Source organism: Condylostylus longicornis, unplaced genomic scaffold (genome assembly GCF_029603195.1).
Source record: "Condylostylus longicornis isolate FDR11 unplaced genomic scaffold, ASM2960319v2 ptg000026l, whole genome shotgun sequence".
NCBI classification, from domain to species: Eukaryota; Metazoa; Arthropoda; class Insecta; order Diptera; family Dolichopodidae; genus Condylostylus; species Condylostylus longicornis.
In genome coordinates, this window is record NW_026577995.1 from 404,941 (window position 1) to 422,971 (window position 18,031).

Genomic DNA, 18,031 nt, shown 5'->3' on the forward strand with positions numbered 1-18,031 from the left:
TACTCGTGTATAATTCAATTTCGACAGAATTGATTTTGAATTTTAGATTTTTTAAAATTTTTATATATGAACTCCGTCTGATAATACAACAATTGCGTAACTTTTCAAGTTGTTAAAAAAATGAATCAGTATTTTTTGACTTCGGAAATATAAATTGTTACCTACACCTCGATTTTATACATAGTGCGTTACCATATTAATTCCTAAAAGAACAGAATTTCTTGAAAGTTAAAATTTGAATGGAAACATTTTTACCAAAACAGAGAATAGTTTTTCTGGTCAGTTATATGCTGACCACATCAGATATTTTTCATGTTGTGAATCCTTTGTAAATATTAAAATTTATATGATTCTTTTAGCAGTAACGTTCCTAAATAGGTAAAATGAAGTAGGATCTTATACGATAAATTTAAAATAAATATTACGAATTTTATACACGACTACGTAATTAATAAAATTAATGCGAAATTTTTTAAGAATTAAATTTTATTTTTTTAACTTAATAACCTTAATTAATCAAATGAAATTGTAATTAATGAGATTTGGTTTTATAAAAGGTCTCCCTCTACAAACAGTGCTAATTATTATTTGTCTTAAATTTTAAATAAATCTTTACTATGGTTTTTATAACGCACAGATTTATAATTTTCTTATTATTTTTCTTTAAATATAAAATTCAAAGTTCAATTGAAAATCATTTTTTAGGGATTACTAAATAATTAAAATAATAATTGAACTCGAACAAAATTAATTAACTTGATTGCTTCTCATTACAAATATGAAGTAAATTTAAGCATGAAATTTCTTCTGAACTTCATTGAAATGATAAAATTAAAAGCTTGGTTAGTTTAAATCAGTGAAACTGCTGAGCGATTCTGGCGGAATATACATACTGTACACTGTATATATTCAAGTATATTTTTGTTATACGGAATTCATTTCTAATGCATAATATCAAATTGGGAAGTAAAAATAAACCATTTAATATTTGGAGGAAAAAAAACGAGAATTCTTGAATTCTTTATTTGAATTTTAAAATATCCTCTTAATAAAATTTATTTTTAATATATTCACATAATATGGAACATGCATACGATATGAATATTTAGTTATGAACACTACCGTTAATTAATGCTGATTACACACATCTTCATACAAGCATATTGTATAAGAATTTTGTATAAAATCTTTATATTTACCGGTTATTTCTTTAAAAGAAAATTAAATAACGCTACTAGCAGGAACAATACAAGAACATAAAAAATATGCAATATTACCTTACCCAACGTGTTTGTGTAGTCACACACCAGAAAACAATCACATATGCATATGTGGTTTAATGTTTACCATATAGTTGAGTAAATAAAAGCCATTGGAAGTATTGGAATAAATTTTTTAAATAAAATCACAAAATAAAATTAAACTTTTGAATTAACTTTATATTATTAACTATAATTTTTTTTTGTATAAAAGTTAAGGGTTGAAAATTTGTTATTATTCAATTACGTTTGTAGCACAAAAAATTATTATTATTTGTGTGTGGTACACAATGTGCGCGCGACTTCATTTTATTAAAGTGTGAGTGTAAATAAAGAATTTTAAATGTTTTAAATATAATCGCGATCGTGTATTAATCCGATAAAAATTAAATAAATAATATCTAGACGAGCTTTAGTTAGTTTATGTACAACATTAAAGTTAAATATTTTCTGTTTGATTTATTTTTAATAAGGATTTCGAGTGGAAAGCACGTTATTGTTTTTTAATCGTTCTTAATGCGAAATTTGTAAGAACGCTTTGATGTTATTGTGTTGTGTACGAAAATAAAAAAAAATTAAATGTGATTTTATTGTGCATTTTAAAAAATAAAAAATTTAATTCATTTAAAGTTTAGTTTAAATTATTTAGATTAAAATTAACTTGGCAATAATAGAATTTTGGAAAATAAAATAAAATTAGAATGTTGTTTAAAATTTTATTAAGATTTTATTGTTTTGTTGCAATTACTGTGCAAGGGATAAGAATTGGTCCCATTATTAAAGATGCATTAAGAAGAGATGTTGATGGTGAAGATTATAAAGTATGTAATATTAAAAAATATATAGAATCAATAATGATTAAAATTAAAAAATAATAATATAATTAATTATTGATGAAAAAAAAATATTTAGTTGTTAAGTGAAGATTTTGTTATACTAAGCTTTCATATATGTATGTATACGTATTCCTTATTTGAAGTTGAAGTTTTGACCAATAAAGACAAGTGTGAAGATATGTATATGTAAAATTAATTAAAAAATACTTTGTTTTTTATTGTTAATTGTAAAATTTTATAATATTTCCAATTAAATTGTGCTAGGAGAAAGTTTAATATTGAATTAGAAGTTTGGAACTCAAAATTGCAAATTTTAATTCTCAAACAATAACACTCTTTCTCATAAATAAAACAAAGAACCATTAATACGTCTAACTACAAATATGACAGTAAGATTAACATAAGTTTGTGCAGTGCGAATTTTTAATTTTAGGTTTTAGTTTGTTTAATTTAAAGTGCGTATCGCATGTTTTAAATGTATAAGCGTTATTTAAGTTAAAATACCATGATAAATAAATTGAATTTAAAATTTTGGAATATAATTTTATTCTCTACGATCATCAAATACTGTGCCTTATTCATTAATATTATTGAGTCATTTTCCAATATCTCTTCTACATATCAGCCAATGTACGATTATGTAATTATATTTTCTCGAATTTAAAAAAAATTGGCAATACCTACAAAATACAAAATGAAAGAATTTTAAATAATTTTTTTGTTTGTTCTAAAGAGTGACATAAAACTAATCTAAATTCTATAAAAATTTTTAAAATTTAATAACCAGTGAATTTATTGTGATTTAAAAAAAATGAAGCAAATATAATTAGCATAAAAATTTCGCAATGATATTCAATCGCACTGAATATAAAATAAATCTTGAAAAATTACTGAAACACTTCTAAATTAATAAAAAAAATAAGTCAAATTTATTTTTTTTTGTCTAAGTTTTTTGCAACACAAACATGACATTACAATTCCACATTTAACACTTGAACTAATTCTATTATGTTAATTAAGATATTGTTATTGATTGGTTAAATGGTTAAGTAACTAATGGCCGAACTATACAATGTAGGTAACAATTAACAAATGTTTATGATATAATAATTTATAATTAATGAATATAATTTTGAAAAACTTCTGAGAAGCAAATTAATTTAAATTCTATAAAAAAATTGACTTCAAAAAATGTTTGTAAAATCATCTAATTTCAATTAATGATTTGCAAAACCGATTTAGGAAGTGGCTTGCAGAAAACACCACGTGATTGAATACAATACTAATCTTACAGAATAATTAGCCTGTTTACAGCGGAAGACCATTTTTCTCAAAACAATGCAAATTTTTAAGCAATGTTCTATGTGAGTTACGTTCTGAGGGAGACAGTTAGATAATTTTAACGCACTCGTTAATGAACTATAAATACATTTACTTTATTTATGTGGACATAGGAGTGTAATCTAAAACTAATAAAAGTGTTTTTTTTTATCGTTTAAAGCTTCCGAGAATTTAAATCGAAATTACATTTCCACCTTTAATTTGCTCTTCTGAACAATTTTCAAATTGTGATTGAGGATAGTGCTGCTCAACATAGGCGATTTAATATCTTTAAACAAATACTGTGTACACTAATGAATAGTTTATGTCAATTTTTGTGTCAACGCTATATCATATAAAAATTGTAGCCGCACTATGTGTAATTGTCAAAATTTCAACTTTAGTTATAAAACCCTTATTTTCATTTCGAAATGACCTACATATATAGTTTTTATAATAACTTCAAAATTCGAACTGAAAATATTTGCTAATTCAATTAAGAAACATAATTTGTAAAAACAAAGTTGTTGAAAAAATTGTGTTTTTTTGACTTCTCAAATCAATAAAAAAATAATTTTTTTAATCAACAATTATTAAGGGAAATTGCATTCTCACTGCTAGAATAATAAATTTAAAAAAATATTTTTTTGTAAAATAAATAACGCATTGTTATGTGTGTGTAATTGTACATATATGAACATATATGTATATATATATATATATATATATATATATATATAAATACTTAAATGACTCAATAATGAACATAAAAATTCTGATGATCTTTATTATTAGTTTAAGTGATAAAATTTCTGTTAAAAGTCGTTCAGAATTTTTAATATTTAATGTCATTACTTATAGATTAGTGTTTGCTTTTATCTTTCATTTATTAAAAATAAATGTTGGAGTTATAACAATTATGATTTAAAATATGTGTAATTAAAAATCAATTACAATATAAAATACAAATGATAATAAAATTGGATTAAACTAATGGTTTGTAAAATAGCGCTTTTCCCTTGAGCAAATAAACTAAAATTAACCACTTTTAAAAACTAAAATTATATAAATTACTTGCAATAATAAACAAAATATTTCTAATTATTGCATATATTTAGGATAAGCAAAATAAAAAACTTGAAAGAAACGTTGAGCTAGTTGTTGAACGCGACAATTAAGTAAGTGAGTTAAGATAAAGTATATATTTTGGAAGTATGGTAGTTTCCTTTGAAAAAAAATGTTTACTCGGACAACTCGTACAACTTAACATTTAGAAGAAAAAAACTGCTTTCAGATAACGGTTAATTTTAAAGGCTTATTAAAATGGTTATTTTATCATTTTATTATTCAAGTAAACTGTCGTGGTAGAAGAAACTCATTACTTTTCTTGGTATTTGAAGTGTTATAACTTTCAGAGAGGGCGGAATAGATAAAAATTTTTCTGTAGAGAAATGAGTTTTGAACAATGATCTGCAAAAAAGTTTTCAGCTTTCTATCTTAAAGGGTGTAGATAGTTTTGTGAACAGACACACAGAAGAAAGGCGAACGGACAAAGTAAATAGTTCAAAATTTAATTCAAAAAGTTAAGAAATAGAAGTAATTTTTGTTATCAATTTCATTTCAAAAGTTTAGTATTTAGTATTTAGTATAGAAGCACGTTCGCACATACCCAAAAAAAACAACAAGTGCATTTACATTATATCGTTTACACGCATAAATACAATATCAAGTCCGCAAAAAGAAGAATAATTTTGAAATTGTGTGTTTGTATGCACAAATATGAGAATATAATTTCACTATCAATAATATAATAATTCCTTCGAAAATTAAATATGTCAATAAATTAGCCTGCAAATTAATTTGATTGACAGTACACTATTGTTACAAATTTGATCAACCTAGTTAAAAAATAAACTAAAGATTAATATTCTAACGTTCTACTTAGCTAGTAATTAATTACATGAATAAACATTAAGTGTCATACATATGTATATATTGCTAATTAAATAACTGAAAATCTTATTCTAATCACGTACTTACATACTTATATGTAAATATAAATTATGGTATAACAAAATGTTTCATATTTATATATTGCAAATTTAAAAACATAATGCGATAATGACAATAACAAATTCAAATAATTGAAAAAATCAAATTATCAACTTTGCATTTACATTAATATTAGTGATAATGAAAAACAGAATGATGAATTTTTTCCTGTCATTTTAAAAATATTTATGATATTAAAATTTTAATTAACATTCATAAACAAATTAAGTACATACCTATTCAAAAATTTCAAAATAAAACTTATACTAGAAATTCTTTTAAGTGCAACACAAGATTTTAAGTCAACTTCCTTTTTAATGTTGTAACTCAATGAAAATCTGCACACAAATCCGCATACAACATGCATTTACAGAATTTTTTATGAATGTGCTCATAATATATTTTGCATACATCAAAAAATATATGCGAATAGTATACAAATAACGTTGACATATAAGTGCACCTGTCATTGCTGGTTAAAGTAAAATAATAAAAATAATAGCGCAAAACTGACATTGAAACGTTTGTTTTTGTCTGTAAAAATATGTCAAAAGGGAGCAATGAAATTGAAACGTGCTACACATAGTAATTAATAGTGTAATTGAAAAAAGATTTGTAACGATTAATTTATCGATTCTATCGATTAAATAATATTTAATTGATAGAATCGATGAATATTTAAATTTAATCGTTAAAATAATAATATTCCAAAAATTATAGAAAACTAAGACGGGAGAGAAAAATTTTTAATTTGCTATTCTCTCCGGTTGCTCTTTCAATTACTATTATTCGGCTGTATTAGTGTTGAACTACATTGTATCTATGATCCATATTGTAGAATAAAATGATTAACAATAGTTAATCAATATGTTTTTGAAACATTTGGTAACAAAATTTTATGTGCACTACAAAATCGCAGTCGTATTTAACTAATTATAACGAGTGAAATTTCAACGTTCATGTAATTAATTTTAAAGCTCAGCATTTTTATTAAATTAAAATTAATGATAATTAAATTAGTTTTTTAATTTATTTTTCAGAATAATGTCAGCTATCGAGATGGTTATAAAATTGAAGATCACGATATCACTACAAAAGATGGATACATTATACGCTTAAATAGAATCTCATCAAATGTTACAGAGAATGAAGGCAAAAATAAATTACCACCTGTTTATTTATTTCATGGTTTATTAGAAAATTCAGAAATTTGGTTAGTTTCTGGTCCTGGACGTGCTTTAGCATATTTATTATGTGATGCAGGTTATGATGTTTGGCTTGGCAATGGTATTTTGAATAAACAATAAATTTGTAATGCGTATATAAAATTTAAAATTAAATTTTAGCAAGAGGTACAACACATTCAAGACGTCATCGTTACTTAAAACCAAATCAACATGAATTTTGGGATTTTACATGGCATGAAATTGGAATTTATGATAATCCAGCTAATATTGATTATATATTAAAAAAGACAGGAAAACGGCAAATACATTATATTGGTCACTCCCAAGGAACAACCACATTTTTTGTATTAACATCTTTACTACCTGAATATAATGACAAGATTAAAACGATGCATGCTTTGGCACCAGTGACATTTATGAAATACACGACAAGTGTTTATTTTACATTACCAGCTTTGTATATTCCAACAATTTATGTAAATTTTATATTTTTTACTAATTTTATATTAAAAGGAATCAATCACTTATGTTTTTTTTTAGCGTTTTACGACAGCATTTGGTTTAGAGGAATATTTTCCTAACTCTCTATTATTTGCAAGTTTACAAAACTTTTGCAGATCAGAAGATCCGGATTCAAATCTTTGTTACAAATTATTATCGATTGGAGGTGGAGCAAACCCAAAACAAATTGATGCTGTAAGTAAATGTTTAAATGTCAAACGTTACTTTTGTGTCACAAAGAGTATAAATTAAATGAGATAAAATTATAACAATTTGTTTTTGTTTATGTTTGGTTTTATTTTTTAGGAAACACTTTTTAAATTTTTTAAATACGCTCCAGCTGGCGCTTCCATTTATCAAGCCTTACATTATTCTCAACTGCATTTGAATGGGGAATTCCAATCATTTGATTACGGGGAAAAAGGCAATTTGAAACGTTATAAACAAAAGACTCCAATTAAATATTCATTAGAGAAAGTAACAGCAACCCCAATTAACCTTTATGTTAGTGGCAATGATCCGATTTCCAGTCTTAAAGATGTAAAAACATTAATATCAAAATTACCAATAAAACCAAATTATATCGAAATAGCTGACAAAGAATGGAATCATTTTGATTATCTCATTGGGAAACAAGCCAAGGAATTATGTTATGATAAGATTCTAAAAAGTATTATAAGTTCTGACAGCTAACAATATTTTGACAATTTTTAGATTTAAGACGCGATAGTTTCTTAAAATTTTATATTTTTATAATATTTTTAAACGGTGATATTAATATACTATACAAATAATATTATACGGCAATATAACAAAAAGTATTAATTTTAAGTAAGAAAACTAAGTCTTGCCATATTTAAAATGTAATGCGAAAATTAATTATGAATCTAATTTGTAAATTCGTAAATACTCAAACCTTATAGGTTATATGAATTTTTTAAGTTTTTGATAGTATAAGAGTTTTGTCAATATGTACATAATTTAATAGTTCATGTCATTTAATAGTTTTAAGTATATTGTTAAAAAAATATATGTAAATTCAGAAAATTTTACACAAATTCTACATTTATATTAAAATAAAAGAAATTTTATTAGAGTATCGAAATGGTTAAAATTTTTCAAAGAAAAATTTGAAAAAAGAAATTGACAATTTTTTAAAACTGTGAAATTAAAAATTTAAGAAAAATAAAAGAACAATTTTATTAAAACTATAAAAAGGAAAATAAACTAGTCTTTATTTAAATCATTTACTTACATACATACATATACAATCGAATAAGAATTTGAGACTTCAGATTCCTTTTCCATTGTATAATTACTAATTTCATGTAATTCAAATTGAAAACTTGAACTATGAATAACAACACAAAATTTAGAACATAATTAATTGCTTCCTTTAATTAGAAAATTACTTCCAGGCTTACTGAATTCATTATTTTCTATATTATTATTTAAATATCTTGAATTTAGGAGTTGTTGATTACTTGAAATTGAATTTCATATAAAAATTTAAAGCCATCTACTGGAATAAATGCTCGTTTAACAAACATCTCAACTACTCCTATGTACGAGTTGGTGTTATTTTAGTGTTATAAGTAGATCTAAAGTGTGTTAGAATGTTGTTGTATACCTGTAAATGGAATTTCACAATTATATTCTTTAAATTTAAATAAATTTACAATTTTGTTATTATTTTCATTTAAACATAAAATTCAAAGTTCAATTGAAAATCATTTTTTAACCTACAAAATAAATTAACTTAATTGATTCGTTCATATTATTGCAAAATTAAGCATGAAATTTCTTCTAGACTATTGCAGTAATAAAATTAAAAGCTTAGCTAGTGAATCAGTTAAACTTTACAAGTGAATCTGATGAGAAATTCTGACGGAATATACACTTTACACTGTAGAGAATCAAGTTTTTGTTATACGGAATTCATTTTTAATGCATAATATCAAATTGGGAAGCAAAAATAAACCATTTAATATTTGGAGGAAAAAAAACGAGAATTCTTGAATTCTTTATTTGAATTTTAAAATATCCTGTTAATAAAATTTATTTTTAATATATTCACATAATATGGAACATGCATACGATATAAATATTTAGTTATGAACACTACTGTTAATAATTAATGTTGATTACACACATCTTCATACAAGCATATTGTATAAGAATTTTGTATAAAATCTTTATATTTACCGGTTATTTCTTTAAAAGAAAATTAAATAACGCTACTAGCAGGAACAATACAAGAACATAAAAAATATGCAATATTACCTTACCCAACGTGTTTGTGTAGTCACACACCAGAAAACAATCACACATGCATATGTGGTTTAATGTTTACCATATAGTTGAGTAAATAAAAGCCATTGGAAGTATTGGAATAAATTTTTTAAATAAAATCACAAAATAAAATTAAACTTTTGAATTAACTTTTTACTATCTATCTTTTTTTTTTGATTTGTATAAAAGTTAAGGGTTGAAAATTTGTTATTATTCAATTACGTTTGTAGCACAAAAAATTATTATTATTTGTGTGTGGTACACAATGTGTGCGCGACTTCATTTTATTAAAGTGTGAGTGTAAATAAAGAATTTTAAATGTTTTAAATATAATCGCGATCGTGTATTAATCCGATAAAAATTAAATAAATAATATCTAGACGAGCTTTAGTTAGTTTATGTACAACATTAAAGTTAAATATTTTCTGTTTGATTTATTTTTAATAAGGATTTCGAGTGGAAAGCACGTTATTGTTTTTTAATCGTTCTTAATGCGAAATTTGTAAGAACGCTTTGATGTTATTGTGTTGTGTACGAAAATAAAAAAAAATTAAATGTGATTTTATTGTGCATTTTAAAAAATAAAAAATTTAATTCATTTAAAGTTTAGTTTAAATTATTTAGATTAAAATTAACTTGGCAATAATAGAATTTTGGAAAATAAAATAAAATTAGAATGTTGTTTAAAATTTTATTAAGATTTTATTGTTTTGTTGCAATTACTGTGCAAGGGATAAGAATTGGTCCCATTATTAAAGATGCATTAAGAAGAGATGTTGATGGTGAAGATTATAAAGTATGTAATATTAAAAAATATATAAAATCAATAAAATTAGAAAATGATTTGTAAACAATATGACAAGTGTGAAGATATGCATATATAAAATTAATTGTAAATTAATTTGTTTTTTTTATTAATCGTAAGACTTTATAACTTTCAAAATTAAATTGCGCTAGAACCAAGTTAAATATAGAATTAAAGAAAGTTAAAAACTCAAAATTAGAAACTTTACAACTCGAACAATATAACACTCATTCACATAAATATAATAAAAAAAACCGTTAATAGACGTACAACTACAAAAATATGACATTAAGAATAACATAAGTTTGTGCAGTGCGATTTTTTAATTTTAGGTTTTAGTTTGCTTAATTTAACGTATGCGTTTAGAATGTTTCAAATGTATAAAGGAGTGAAGAATTGTGTTTCGTATTTTTATTTAAAATAGAATATTGTTAATAAATAATGTCAATCAAATTGTTTGAATAAACGTAATTGATTGATTACGTGATATTAAATTTTGATATCAACTCAGTTCAGTTGAAATAAATTGAAGAAATGGATTGAAACTTGAATCAATGATATTTGTATTAATTGTTTAAAGTAATTTTATATGTAGTTTATATGTAGTTATGTAGTTTATATGCAGTTATGTAGTTTATGTATTATTATATTAATTATGAAGATATTTCGAATTTTGGGTATAGAAAAATTTATACTCTACTTAATTTTTAAAATGTCACAGCTTATCGGTGTGCATATGTCAATATGTCGTTTTCTTGTTATGTAGTCAAACATTGTAGTGTTGCAGTTATTAAAATTCATAAAAGATACATAAAATATTAGAAGATTATGCTAAAAATTACATGAATTATTTAATGTAAAAAAGATGAAATAAAGTAATAAACTTAACTGGATTATAGTTAAGATTATATTACAGGGGTGGCCAGACTTGGTCATGGTAAGAGCCAAAACTCAAAATTTTGAATTTTTTGCGAGCCGCAATGATATAAATTATAAATTATGTAATATCTGGTTGAAAATGTCTTAGTCCTACAAATAAAAAAGAGTTATAATTAAAGAAAAACATATGATATTTTTATACTTTACTGGTTGATGCATTACATTGTGTATTACAAATTTCTGAAAATCTGGCTTATAATTTGTGAATGCCGTACGTATAAGCTCAGTCAAATGTTCATTTGTTAGCTGCGACCGGTGCTTGGACTTAATAAATTTGATTGTAGAATATAATGATTCGCAGCAATATGTTATGCCGAACATTGAAATTAACTTACTCAGTAAATATTGTGGAAATATGAAGTCTTCACCAATAATATCAATTTCAAATGGATTTACAAGAAAATTTATACAAATTTTAAATTTTTTTAAATCTTGAAATCGTAAATTAAAATTCTCCATCAACTCCTGCAATCTATCCACATATTCTTTAAGCTTTTCATTTTCTATTTCCGATTTTTTCTTTCAATCTCGGAAAATGATTGAAATTCATTGTCAATATATCATTTTTAAAAAGTAGCTTTTTTTTTGAAAACTAAAGATTGTTTGCGTGAGATCAGAAATAGTTTTCTACTGACCCTGCAAATCTAAGTTGAGTGATTAAGAATTTAAGCTTTGACAATATATACAAATTATTTTTCCATATGTTAAGTAAGCGTTGACAAAATTAAAAAGTGTGGGAAAAGATATACTCTACTGCGTTTTTACTTTTAATCAAATTTCTTTAAAAAAATTTTTTTGGGAATATTTTTTTTCGACTTGAGCTGCACTAAAAATATTTTTTAATTTTTTCTTCGAGAGCCGCATAAAATTGGTTGAAGAGTCACATGCGGCTCGCGAGCCGCAGTTTGGCCATATTTGTTATATTATAAATTATATAAACTAAAAAATATTATAAATAAAGTAATAAAGCTAAAAATTCAATATTCTAGTAATTTAATAAATTTCCGAATTTCAGGAACAATGTTGTTACCGCATTAGTGATCAATATTCTAATTCTCTTTCATTGGCAGTTTGTTGAAACAGTTTTCAACAGCCTTCAACACAATAGTATTTAGGCATTTTTTACGAAATGAATATTATACCTGAATCGGTAAATATTTATTACTTAGCTATATACATATTTATTTGCCATACACTTACAATATGGAAGATAATAAAAAATATTATGCTTTTAATTTCATATTATGGTAACACTATTTTAACTAGTTTTAACTAGTAACATTTTTTGCATTTTTTAATTGGTTTTTGCTACCGAAAATTCTAATTTTATTGAAAAAATAATTAAAAAATTCGTAAAATGTTTATTTTTAGAATACAAAAAAAAATTTTTTTGTTGTTAAATTTTGACAAATTATCGAACGAAAAATAAATTTTTCATGAATTGAATTTTAAGTTTAAATTTTATGATTTGTGTATAGTTTTTTTTTTCAATATTCAAATTTTTATTTAATTAATTACTTGGCTTAAGCTGGCAACTACTTTTTATATTGAAACTGTCTTTTTATCTGCCACTGTCTGTTCATATTCTATAATGTGTTCATTATGATCTAAATTAATAAAAAAATTTTATTTTCAAATTTTTTTTATAGTTTTTTTGTTTTCAAATTTTCTGCAACGCAAACGTAATTCCTTTAAATTAATTAAGACACTGGTTAAATAGTTAAATAACCACTGTTGATATTACCATAAGTGTTGATATTTCAGATTTAAATACATTTAAGTAAATTCACAAAATCTACCCAGTCGTGCTATGGGTTCCAATTGCCAAAAAAAAATATTGACTTTTAAATCAATTAAATTAGAACTTCTGACAGCTAAATATAATATATAATAAATATATAGACAGCTAAATATAATTTTTATAATATAATTGTAAAAATTTTTAAATTGTCAAAAAAAAAATTTCATTTTCATTTCGGAATGGCCTGTTCAAACATTCAAATCTATATTTTGGAACATGAATTTTACATTTAAAAAACTTCAAGTTCAAATTGATAGTATTTGCAAATTGAATTTAATTTGCATTTGAATTGATATTTTGAATAAAAGCAAATCATTGTAAGAATTTTCAATTTATACTTATTAATTAAACAATAGAAATATGTTGGTTTTTTTTAGAAAATTATTCAGTAAATCAGAAAATATTCAGTGAATTTGCATTCTCAATACTAGAATAATAAATTTAAAAAATATTTTTTTGGTTTCTGTGCACATGAAGTACATATACATGGTGTGCTTGTGTGTTTACAGATACTCAAATTTTGCAAAAATTATGGTATGAGTTCTGGATAATAATTACAATTAGTTTAAGTGATAAATTGAATGGGTTAAAAATAAAATAAGTTAAAATTTTTAATATCTTTATTCACTTCTCTTCCTCTATTCATAGATGTAGGACAATATTTAATAATAACAATTTTATTTAATAATATTTATATTATAAAGATATTATGTAATAATTGTTTAAACTAGACGTGTAATTGAAAATCAATTAATGGAAAGCTGCGGCAGCATACTTTTCTTTCATATTTGACCAAAATGCTAAGTCTAAGTATAACAAACTATTTTAAATTAGAAAAACGTTCTTTGAGAGCAACGGAAGATTTAAGTCAACTTCCTTATCAATACTGTTTAACTCAGGGAAAGTCTGCACGCAAATACTCAAATGCATTTACAGAATGTTTTATGACTGTACTTGTTCATATTGTGTACAAATAATGTTGACAATTAAGTGCATTCGTCATGTACGGTTAAAACAAAATAATAAAAATAATAGTGTAAAACTGACATTGAAACGTTCGTTTTTGTCTGTAAAAATATGTCAAAAGGGAGCAATGAAATTTAAATGTGCTACACGTAGTAATTAATGTTACAAATCAAAAAAAGCAGTGTAGTGACTATGTGAGTAAGAATTTAATTAAAATAAAAAAAATTGTAGAAAATCGATAGATATACATACATACATACATATGTATATCATAGAAAATCAAATTACTATCTTAATAACTAGGCAATTAATTTGTGTGTTTCTCTTTAAAATATATTTGTAAATGGACAAGAAGTCCCCGCTAAAATTCTCTTCTAATTGCACTGTGCGTGCACCGCCGTTTCTTCATATTTGAGATAAAACATTTTGCCATGGTTATCCTTCGTCATATGGATAATAGACTATAGGATAATGTTCAATGGGCAGAATTGAGCAAACCTCATTCGGCAGAAATAATATGACCTTCCCTCAGCTAAGTTATTCAACCAATTCCCTTGTGACCTTACAACGAAACCAGTCAAGGTGCATAGCACCGAAATTATATAATTTTCAATTTATTTTTTTACTTAGCATTTAAATCTTTTGTATTTAATGATATTTAATAAGTTTCAAAATTATTTTTAGAACAATATCAGCTATCGGGATGGCTATAAAATTGAAGACCATGATGTCACCACCAAAGATGGATATATTTTACGTTTAAATAGAATCTCAATAAATGTTACGGAGAATGAAGGCAAAAATAAATTACCACCTGTTTATTTATTTCATGGTTTATTGGGAAACTCAGAAAATTGGTTAGTTTCTGGCCCTGGACGTGCTTTAGCATATTTATTATATGATGCAGGTTATGATGTTTGGCTTGGCAATGGTATTTTGAATAAACAATAAATTTGTAATGCGTATATAAAATTTAAAATTAAATTTTAGCAAGAGGTACGACATATTCAAGACGTCATCGATACTTAAAACCAAATCAACATGAATTTTGGGATTTTACATGGCATGAAATTGGAATTTATGATAATCCAGCTAATATTGATTATATATTAAAAAAGACAGGAAAACGGCAAATACATTATATTGGTCATTCCCAAGGAACAACCACATTTTTTGTATTAACATCTTTACTACCTGAATATAATGACAAGATTAAAACGATGCATGCTTTGGCACCAGTGACATTTATGAAATACACGACAAGTGTTTATTTTACATTACCAGCTTTGTATATTCCAACAATTTATGTAAATTTTACATTTTTTTACTAAATTTGTATTAAAGGAATCAATCACTTATGTTTTTTTTTAGCGTTTTACGACAGCATTTGGTTTTGAGGAATATTTTCCTAATTCTCTGTTATTTACAAGTTTACAAAACTTTTGCAGATCAGAAGATCCAGATTCAAATCTTTGTTACAAATTATTATCGATTGGAGGTGGAGAGAATCCAAAACAAATTGATACTGTAAGTAAATGCTTAAATGTCAAACGTCACTTTTGTGTCAAATTAAAGTATACTCGTATAATAGATTAAGATAATCATGATTTTGATAAACGAATTTGATATTTTTTAGGAAATACTTTATAAACTTTATAAATACGCTCCAGCTGGCGCTTCTATATATCAAACCTTACATTATTCTCAGTTATATTTGAATGGGGAATTTCAATCATTTGATTATGGAGAAGAAGGCAATTTGAAACGTTATAAACAAAAAACTCCAATTAAATATCCATTAGAGAAAGTAACAGCAACCCCAATTAACCTTTATGTTAGTGGCAATGATCCAATTTCCAGCCTTAAAGATGTTAAAACATTAATATCAAAATTACCAATAAAACCAAATTATATTGAAATAGCTGACAAAGAATGGAATCATTTTGATTATATCATTGGAAAACAAGCCAAAGAACTGCTTTATGATACGATTCTACAAAGTATTATAAGTTCTGATAGTTAGCCATAATTTATTAATTTATAAATTTAAAGAACGATCATATCTTATAAAATATTTAGTTTTATTAATTATAAGTAAAATTTTAAATATATTTTTAAGAATAATTATAAACGGTGATAATAGCATAAAAATTTTTTGAGCAATATAATAGAAAGTAATTAATTTTAAGTAGGAAAATTTTTATCTTGCCATGTTTGGAGCGTAATGGAAAGTTATTTAATTTTAAATTTCAAACATACTCAAACTTTGTTTATGTTATTTGTACTCAGATATCTATATTTTTAGCCAAAGTGTATGCAAATTTTAGTTATAAATAATATTTTTATATTTACTTTGTATATTCGAACTCGAAACTTAAAAACTATGAATAACAAAATCACTATATAAAAAAACCAAAAGAATCTAATAAGTTGTGCTCTGCAATTATTAAACAACTCTTAGTTCGAATCATTTATTCGTACGGGTACTACAGAGTTGACTCGGCAATATCTACTTATTCTCAATACCTTAAATAAAAATGTGAGAAATTTTCTGCCTTAAACTTGATTATTTAATTTTGTAAAGTACTGAAAAAATAGCAATAAATAAGGGTTAGTCATTTGATAATCGATTTTCGTACCTAAAATTTTAATTTTTTCTAAAGAAAATAAAAAATATAATTATAAAACACAATAAAACTCAATATTAATTACAATTAAATATATAATAATTTAATAATTCAAATTTTGTTTTTTTTAGGTTTCTATTTGTTTCTGATTTTGGCTTTGTTTTTTTTTCTATTTTCTTAATTTCTTATAAATCATACGTACACATAATAAACGCCTAAATTATTTAATAAAATACTAAACGATAATTAATTTTAAATATTTAAAAAGTAATTTTTAATTACAAATTTTTGCTTTCTGTTTTTTTATTCTTAATTCTATAATCTATAAAATTTATACAATTTAAAATATTCAATTTTATTCATTTATTTTATTGTCTATAGTTTTATTATTTTTGCTTATTTCATATACAACATACAATATACAAAATATAATTGATACTCATTTAATATAATAAATCCTGATCTTATAAAATGAAGATAATGTCTTTTAAAATTATATTTATAAATTATAAAATTATATACATATATATATATATATATCTTTACATTATTGTACGAGTATGTATGTATGTAAATAATGGGAAAAATGTGATATTAAAATTAAAATCTGCAGTAACTGAAAGTCTGCGGTAGCTGTCTATGAAATATTTTTCATAATTCACAAATATTGGAAAATAATTGTTGTTTCTTTGCAATTAAATCAATAAATTAGCACTATTTTATAGTGCTTGCTTACTGATTTTAATTTCTAAAACACAAAAATAGAGCATTCTATAAAAAATATAATAAAATTTAGTACTTACTTTTTAAGTATGATATTTAAATTTATAAAAATCTTAAAAAAGCTGATTTATAGTGTGTATAACAAAGTGCTTATATATTAGCACTATATGATTTATAGTGTGTATAACAATGTGTATTTATTAATTTTAATTGTTTAATAAATTCAATTCCAGATTTCAATATAAGTGAATGCACATATTTTTATAGTTCGTACAAAAAACATATGTTCCCATTTTTTCCTTGTTATTTTCTTACAGATAGATAAATACAAATATAATAAAATTATTACAAAAATTTAAAATAGTTTTTCATATTTTCATTAAAATCACATTACATATTAACAACTTTCCAGCGTTGTTATTCACTTACATAACATTTTTTTAATATACCATCCATTTTCTAATTATTTTTTAAATTAAAATATGGTATATTTTATAAAATATTTAATATAAATTTTGTGCATAAAAATAGTGACTTTATAATATTATTCTAAAATTTTTGTGGATAATAAATGATTGTTCTTATAATATTCTTTCATTTAATATTAAAAGAATAATTCTGAATAATTACAATAATAATTCTAATGTATAATATTAGAATTTTAAAATTAAAATATCTACATGTATAATTAAAAATTTGAGCCGATTAATTAAATCGAAAACA

At 23.7% G+C, this 18,031-nt stretch overlaps 2 protein-coding genes across 2 annotated transcripts; both read left to right on the forward strand.

Annotated features, from left to right (window-relative positions):
* The first annotated feature begins 1,784 nt into the window (after positions 1-1,784).
* Positions 1,785-8,010, forward strand: LOC129607138 (lipase 3-like). The gene is made up of 5 exons (XM_055517886.1): positions 1,785-2,080; positions 6,508-6,754; positions 6,814-7,130; positions 7,195-7,350; positions 7,462-8,010. The coding sequence occupies exons 1-5, from the start codon at positions 1,961-1,963 to the stop codon at positions 7,846-7,848; spliced, it is 1,227 nt and encodes a 408-aa protein (XP_055373861.1). The 5' UTR covers positions 1,785-1,960; the 3' UTR covers positions 7,849-8,010.
* Positions 8,011-10,070: 2,060 nt separating this feature from the next.
* LOC129607112 (lipase 3-like) lies at positions 10,071-17,100 on the forward strand. Its single transcript, XM_055517849.1, has 5 exons — positions 10,071-10,243; positions 14,643-14,889; positions 14,949-15,265; positions 15,330-15,485; positions 15,595-17,100. Exons 1-5 carry the CDS (start codon positions 10,124-10,126, stop codon positions 15,979-15,981), a joined length of 1,227 nt encoding a protein of 408 aa, XP_055373824.1. The 5' UTR covers positions 10,071-10,123; the 3' UTR covers positions 15,982-17,100.
* Positions 17,101-18,031: the final 931 nt, after the last annotated feature.

Coding starts and splice junctions, on each gene's coding strand:
- LOC129607138 (XM_055517886.1), top strand. CDS start 1,961: ATGTTGTTTAAAATTTTATTAAGATTTTATTGTTTTGTTGCAATTACT. Junction 7,131..7,194: donor TGTATATTCCAACAATTTAT/GTAAATTTTATA, acceptor GTTTTTTTTTAG/CGTTTTACGACAGCATTTGG. Junction 7,351..7,461: donor ACCCAAAACAAATTGATGCT/GTAAGTAAATGT, acceptor TTTATTTTTTAG/GAAACACTTTTTAAATTTTT.
- LOC129607112 (XM_055517849.1), top strand. CDS start 10,124: ATGTTGTTTAAAATTTTATTAAGATTTTATTGTTTTGTTGCAATTACT. Junction 10,244..14,642: donor TTGATGGTGAAGATTATAAA/GTATGTAATATT, acceptor AATTATTTTTAG/AACAATATCAGCTATCGGGA. Junction 15,266..15,329: donor TGTATATTCCAACAATTTAT/GTAAATTTTACA, acceptor GTTTTTTTTTAG/CGTTTTACGACAGCATTTGG.